Source organism: Heterocephalus glaber, unplaced genomic scaffold (genome assembly GCF_053883595.1).
Source record: "Heterocephalus glaber isolate CG9 unplaced genomic scaffold, H.glaber_assembly_v1.0 deba00001444, whole genome shotgun sequence".
NCBI lineage: Eukaryota > Metazoa > Chordata > Mammalia > Rodentia > Bathyergidae > Heterocephalus > Heterocephalus glaber.
In genome coordinates, this window is record NW_028258297.1 from 24,851,085 (window position 1) to 24,858,456 (window position 7,372).

Here is a 7,372-nt window from a genome sequence, read left to right on the forward strand (position 1 = left end):
TCTAGATATTTGTCATTTTATATTTATGTAACTATGACTACAATGCCACATTGAACACCTTCAGCTTAGTATAGCACATTACAGTTCCACTCAATCAATAGCTATGGAAGTTTTCTTTATTGATTGCTTGATGTGTAACAATAATTGGCATTTTTTTTCACACATTACAAAAAATTATACTTGGCTCAGTATGCAATCTTTTAAGCATAGCCATATTATTTAACAAAAGAAGGGGAAAACCTACTCTACCCAATACAGCATTTACAAATGCACAAAACATGCCACTTTGGCTTGTATATTGTCTAGATTAAAAAAAAAATCTCTTAACATAAATAAGTTAGTATAATTTTTCAGTGTCTTTACAGAGTTATGTACACAGGTACACTTCAAATGGTTTTGCCTCATACACATACACAGGCAATGAAGAAATACTGTTTAAAGATGTAGTATCCATTTCACTTATTCTACCAGTGTGCTTTTCTCTACATGCACCTTCCTTTAAAAACACCACTTTCCTGTGGGCAAATTAACAAATATAACGAGTTTTTTAATTCAAAGTTATTTCATTATTTTTTTGTGTGGTTACTTAGATTTTTTAAAATATCCAGGAATTTAGAATTATTTTGACTGTGTGTACACAACCCAAGGTGAAAAGAAAACTAACACATTTTCTCAACAAATATAAAAGATGTCAATTTTGAGCATTCAGAACTCTCCGTTATATTCCCCAGGTTTTTGCCTAGAATTACCTGGAGTGATTACCACCAGCTGAAAATTAACTGGTAAATTCCAATTTTTAGGGAGAGCAAAGAGGATAGTTTTCTGATTTTTTTAAGCCATTTGTTGCTACATAACGGAATCATCAGAACTCCCAAATGAGAATAAGCTTCATGTAAAAATAAATAGCAACTATTTGTAGCCAGTGTTCAAATTTCCATGATTTTAAAAATGAAATATCAGTTCTTACTGAAAGGGACATTACATCTTTAAAGAAAACAATTCAAACCCTTCCCCAAAATTGCTTCTCTTCATGCAAGTCAAATATTTTTCTCCTTGCTATAAACTGAAGAGGCTGCCAATTCCTCAGCCCCACCCGCCCTCCCTTCCCCAATGTTTATGTGCTACATAAAAGGTAAAAACTATATACACAGGTAGTACAATGAAGCAAATAAGGAAAAACCTAATTGCACAATGCTACATCCAATGCTTTTAGAGGCAGGTCATTTAAGAGTGCCTAAAATTTTAGTGTTATTGTGTTGTTCCTTTCAGTGCTTATACAGGATGTCCATTCCATGGAGTCAGCGATATGTATTTAAATTTTTTCATGTATATCTTCCTTGCTTCATCAAGCAGTCATGTAGCTGATAAACAAGGAAACATATTAACTCTGCGAAAGAAATAAGGAAGAATTAGAGAGAAAACACTAGAGTGACATTACCAATAAAGTAGAGGAATTATCTTCCTACTATCATAGTTGGGAAATACCTGAGTGCTGGACTAAAAGTTTGATGATTACTGTCACCTGCATCTCACACAGTCTTAACTGAACTTTTGCTCTCCCCTGCGTTGTGTTAGAGCAGTGGTTCTTAACAAATGGGCAGTAGTAACCCCCCCACCAGGGGACAGTGTCCACAAAAATTTTTGGTTGTCACAACCAGGGAGGATTGCTACTGGCATCTAGTGGGACAGGCCAGGGATACTGCCAAACATTTTAAAATGCACAGGACAGCCTCCCACAACAAAGAATTATTCGGCCCCAAATGTCAATGGTGCAGAAGTTGAAAAACTCTAAAGAATGTGAGTCAAAGATACAAAGAGAAAGAAAAATAGGAAAATTCAGAAATTGTTAAACCTAAGAGCGTAATTTTCTAAGTCTGAAAAATACTTGGAAATATAACTTGTAAAGGCCTCCAGGGGAAAATTCTACTTATACCAAGAATTTTTTTACCCCTAAATATCCTAATGTATTATTCATATGCAGATTATACATATGAATGCTTTTGAATGGGTCCTTACTACTTATTTCTGATATTCTGTGAACTGGTGATATTACTAACAAATGCCTTGCTGTGTGTCTGAATGAGGCCTGATCAGAATCCAGTAGGTATGATTCATATAACTCATCTGATTAGGTAGGCCACAAGTCACACAAACCAGTGAGTTGCAGTTGTTAAGGTTATTCAAGAAAATTATTCATCCAATTTCCTCACTTTATATAGAGGTATAATATACAAGTTCTATAGTGCCATTATGTATTAGCTCTGAAAAATACCAGATGTATGTAGACAAGTCATATTATGACATTATGATTTAAAAACATAACAAAACTGAATCCCATCTTAATCCCTATGGTCTTCTACTTTTTAATTTTTATAAGTGATTTAAAAGTTAACATTGGTATTTATTACAATCTCTTTATATGCTAGCCTGAGTGTGCTTTGAAAAAAAAAAAAAGGTCACAATCCTTTTTTATGAGAAGTATATTCGTTTGTATATTTTGATCATTATAGATAGCCAATCTATGTAAATTTGGGGGCTGGATTATTTAAATTAGCTATTCAAGTTGATCAGATTTTCATACCTCGAAAAATCTTCACTTATGCTGTAAACCAACTGTCCATCTACCCATTTCCCCTAAAATATCCAAATCATCCTATTGCAGCACAATTAGCATACACGGGCTGACGTGTTCCTGGATTGCTTACTCTGGCAGCCAATTTAACTTCTGCTTTGCTACTGCAGTGCTATCAGAAATTCTGCAGGGACTTTAGTTATTTCTGAGCTTTCTTTTTTTTTTTTTTTAATATCTAAAGTTTCCTTCTCTGTCCCCACACTTATCAGAAAACTACAAAGATAAAAGAATACAGCACAACACCTTGTTCACATTCCTAACCCCTTGCCTAACCAAATCTTATTTGTACCTAGAGTTTCTCTAAACTTAAGTGTAACCATGTATTTGCCATTTTTTCCATGGATGGCTCAAAATCTGTTACTGATTCCATTAAACCCCTAGGAAATGAATTCTCATGAAGTGGGGTAAGCCCAGTTCTTATTCAGATGGGGAAAGAATCTACTGTTCCCAACATGTTTTGGTGGGACTCACACAGACATGACCTTCCTACCACTGGGGTCTTGGTTGTAAGTACTTGCCTGGGACACTTGCTCCAGCTACGTAATGCAGCAAGGGAAAGTCCTGGACTTAGACAATGAAGAATTTCTGTATCCTCAGTTATTCCCAGCCTTTCCCACTGCTACTTTTCTAACCTCGAAAAATAAAACAGAACAAAACCCCTACAAGGTACTAATCTGCCAGGAACCAGGAAGGCCGGGTACCCTGGGTTTTGAAGGCCCATGGGGGTGCATAGCAGCCTGGGTGTCAGCTTCGAGCTCTTAGTGATCAACCCACCGAGTTGTTTACGTTTGACGTCTTCGGAGGCCAGGCTTCTTGGGCGTCTGCTCCACAGAACCTGCGTTGGGGGAAGCGTCTGAAACATTTTCTTCTGTTCTGTTGGCTCTTTTGTTTTGAGGGGAAGAATCTGAGGGCAAGGAGAAATTTTAAAAAGAACACACACAAACAATCTTTATTAGCAAAAACAATGGCTTGACAGAAGTTGGCCCAACAGTCGGGGTGAAAAGCCCACCACCTCCGCCCACAGCCCTAGATCCATCGTTCCCGGTGGCCTTTAAGGGAACAAAATGAGGTTGTTTCCACATAACAGGAAGCGGATTCTACACCCCGCATCTTTCCATCTTTCTCTGTCCTTTTCTAAGAGAGACACAGTTGATAAACATCCCAAAGTTGTCACATACCTACAGCTGGCTAGCAGGGAGGGGCTGTGATGTGCTCGGTTAGGGAAATTATCACATCTTAACCATCTCCGGCTTCTGACTTGAAAATCGTAAACAGCCAGCCAGGTAGCATTTAAAACCTAAGGTTAACCAGGCTGGGCTCCCAAAAACTACATCAGAAGACGCCGAAAAGCAAGCTGAGGTTAATACGCCCCAGCAAGCAAAAGCGGCGCCCCAGACAGACAGACGACAGACATTTTACGGTTCTGAAAGGGGCTTTACCGTCGGTGGCAGGTCGCTTCCTGATGCCTGCGCACTGCTCCGCTAACCCCGTCTGGCTGTCCGACGGGTCAGACTTTGGATCTACCAAGTGCGTGTCCTCTGAGTTTGCCTGAGACCCTGTTAAAGGCGCCGCCGGGCGGCTCCCGCTAACATCCCGGCTCTCCTGCGGCGGCACCTTGCCTGCGCCCTTGGGGGGCCGCGGGGGTCTGTAGTAGAACTCGGGCAGGCTGCCCTTCTCCACCTCCTGCCACTCGTACTTGCCCTCCAGGGGCTTGTGATTCTGAAAATCGAAATTCCACTTGCGCTGGCTCGCCTCCTCCATGTCCCTGCAGTGCTTCTCCAAGTCCCGGGTTAACTCTTCGTGATTCACGGGCCCGAAGAGGTTTCTGCAGGCAGAGGGCTTGGGGTGCTCCGCCTGCCGGGCGTCCGGGCGCTCCAGGCTGGGGCTCCCGTTCGACACTCGCACGTTTGACATCTTCCTCCCGCTCGGGTCTCTTCGACCGCCTCGCTCACGCTCTCAAAAAAAGAAAAGAAACGAAAACCACCGGAAAACACAGAAACGCCGCGGTGCAGCCGATCCCCCTCGGCGCTCGGCGAGCGCGCTCCGAGCCGAGGGAAAGCGACCCGCGCGTCCGTCCGCGCAGAGCTGCAGGAGCGCGAGGGGTCCGGACCGAGTGCGGGGCGCCCCGGCCGGCAGGGAGCGAGGCCGCGGATCGGGGGTGCGGAGCGGAGGGCGGGGACGCGAGGGGCGGGGAGGAGGCGGCGGCCGCTCCGTCCGAGTCTGGGCTGCCGCCACCCGGGCCCGCCACCCAGCCGTTCTCCAAACCTCGCTGCCGTCGGAGTGGCGGCGCCGCGACTAAGTGGGGAGAGGGACGGGGAGAAGAAAACACCAGAAAACGCGAGCACCCCTCCCTCCCTCGCTCTTTTTTTTTTTTTTTTTAGTTGCCCAATATGGCGGTGGAAGGGAGGCTGACGAAGAAGAAAATGATTGACACGCGAGTCTATTTAAACACAGCCGCAGCTCCATTGGTCGCGGCGCCAGGAGCCGCCCCGCCGAGGCCGGCGAGCGCGCGCTTAAGGTGGCCCCGCGCGCGCCGCCGCGCCCCGTGCGCCGCCCTGGCTCGCTGGTCGCGCGTGACTGCCGAGGTGCGTGGTTGCCAGCAAACCTGCTCCGGCCGGCCGCGGAGAAATTAAAAATAAGGCAGACTAGCCCAACGGCCGGGAAGCCGAGGAGAGCCCGGGAGAGGCGGCGGCACACGGCCGCCCCTCGGCGCGAAATCTGGGGCCTGCGCCCGGGGGAGGATCTGCAAAGTTGCCGGCCCAGCCTCCGTGGCCGGCTCACTCCGCACGCTCCGGGATGCGCTCCGGGATGCGGGCGGCTGCGGGGTGCAGGCAGACAGCGGGGCGGCGCCCTCGTCTCTCCGCGGTGGTCTCCTCTCTAGGCTTAGCCCCGGGAGCCCCCTTCTAGGCGCCTTCGCGGGGGGGTGGGGGGGTGGGCAGTGGTTAGTTCGCCCTCACCCCAAGCCTCTATCTTAGGGGGAGGCCAGAGGCTTACGGAAGGAGCCAGGGCAAATGTCTTTCTCTAAATTAGCCAGCCGGGCAGCAGGACGGCAACATTTACAATATGTTCTGAATCCAAGCTCGCCCTCAATGAAAATATGAAAATAAGAATCTCAAAATCAAAAACTCGACCGGTCTCTCGAGTCCCTTAATAAACTTTGTAGCCAGACGTCTCAGACACATTTAGTTTGGGGGGGGGGGGAGAAAAAGCAAGGTTAGACCCCTGGCCCGGGTTCTTTCCTCCCCAGCACAGTTAAGGCCGCTGACATTGGCTGCATGTGAGAACTGCCCTCTTTATACTTTTCAACTCTTTCCTGGGCTGTAACCATTTCCTCTACCTGAGTCCAGCCGCCAAATACAACAGTTCCTTCCTTCCTCCGCTTTTCTCTCCCACCAGATTCGCTCCTCCAACTCACTCAGCACGATATTCAGATACAAGTGAATGCCTGCAGAGGGCTGCGAGCTGGTAAAGGGCAAAAAATATTTCCCTAAGGACCAAAGTCCGGTTTATGAAGAGATTGGCAAAACCACCACAGACTTGCCCTAACGCCTAGTATTATTATTTGGACAATTCGCTGCCCCTCTTCACAACTTCAGATTTATCTGTAGGTATGGGCTTGGGCACTGGAGGGGAAGTTCAGAACAGAATGAGCAGGACTGCCACAGCCGAGACAAAGCTTATTGTTTATAGAAAACCTCCTGGGTGTTGTGTTTGGTTGGTTTTCATTTGTTTTCCCATGCTGGAGATTGAACCCAGGGCCTTCACACTGAGCTACATCCCCAGCTCTTTTTTTTTTTTCCCCCTAAAACAGGGTCTTCTTGCTAAGTCACTAAATTTCCCAGGCTGAGCTCCAACTAACGATCCTGCCTCAGCCTTCTGTTTCAATGTTACACAGCAGCATGCTTTCTTGTGCACCTATGCTATCGATGAGTTTGATTTTTGTTTTCTTGGCCACATCTTGCCCATTTTGTGTGCCTGCCTCACCTCCTACACTCAGAATGTTACAGCTAGGAGGGCCCTGTGGGACCCTGTGGTTTAACCCTGCAGATGTTTCCTTTGTTGTCAGCGCCGTCACTGCCATTTAAATGCAGCCAGTTCTCACTGGCCTTTGGTGTCACCATCCACTAGTTCAACTGACACACAGATTTCAAAAATACAGAGGTGGTGCCCAGACAGCAGTGAAGGAGGCAGGTGTCTAGACTGGGTTCTATATCAGGACGTCTACCTTACTGGCAGGAAAGAGTTCACTTAGGCCCCAAACAGGAGGTTCACCCACCTTGCTTTTTCTTTTCCTTTTCCTCCCCGCCCCCCCTTTTCAAAATGGAGGTCTATGTTGCCCAGACGGAGCTTGAATTTCTGGGCTCTGCTTCAGCCTCCCAAGCAACTGCAAGTCCGACTCCACACCTTTGTGGCCAGCTTTTTTTTTTTTTTTTTTTTCTGTATTTAATTCCCCTTCCCCCTCCTTAATTTATTGGACTGGTATTGGGCAAGAAGGAACAGGGAAATTAGGGTGGGCCTTACTATTCCATACCCCACCCCTAAAATTACCTAATGTCCAAATTTTACAATAATTGCCAATCTGCATGGGAATTTTGTTAGTATATGTGTATATGCATATATTCAAAAACTGCCCCAGATGTGTAAATGGAGAAGTTCTAGAGTATTTCACCTTGCCACAGTGTGATTGTATGCGTGGTAGCAACATCTATATGAAAGGAAAAACTCAACACTTCTCTCTCT

At 46.1% G+C, this 7,372-nt stretch overlaps 1 protein-coding gene across 1 annotated transcript; it reads right to left on the minus strand.

Moving 5' to 3' along the window:
- Positions 1-98: 98 nt before the first annotated feature.
- Cdkn1b (cyclin dependent kinase inhibitor 1B) lies at positions 99-5,088 on the minus strand. Its single transcript, XM_004845859.4, has 3 exons — positions 4,072-5,088; positions 3,407-3,536; positions 99-1,387 (listed from the first exon to the last, which is right to left on the minus strand). Exons 1-2 carry the CDS (start codon positions 4,544-4,546, stop codon positions 3,415-3,417), a joined length of 597 nt encoding a protein of 198 aa, XP_004845916.2. The 5' UTR covers positions 4,547-5,088; the 3' UTR covers positions 99-1,387; positions 3,407-3,414.
- Positions 5,089-7,372: the final 2,284 nt, after the last annotated feature.

What these genes read in the sequence shown, in the direction of transcription:
- Cdkn1b (XM_004845859.4), bottom strand. Translation starts at nt 4,546, where the DNA reads ATGTCAAACGTGCGAGTGTCGAACGGGAGCCCCAGCCTGGAGCGCCCG. An exon ending in GAAGCGACCTGCCACCGACG is followed by an intron (nt 3,537 to 4,071) that starts GTAAAGCCCCTT and finishes CCTTGCCCTCAG; the next exon opens with ATTCTTCCCCTCAAAACAAA.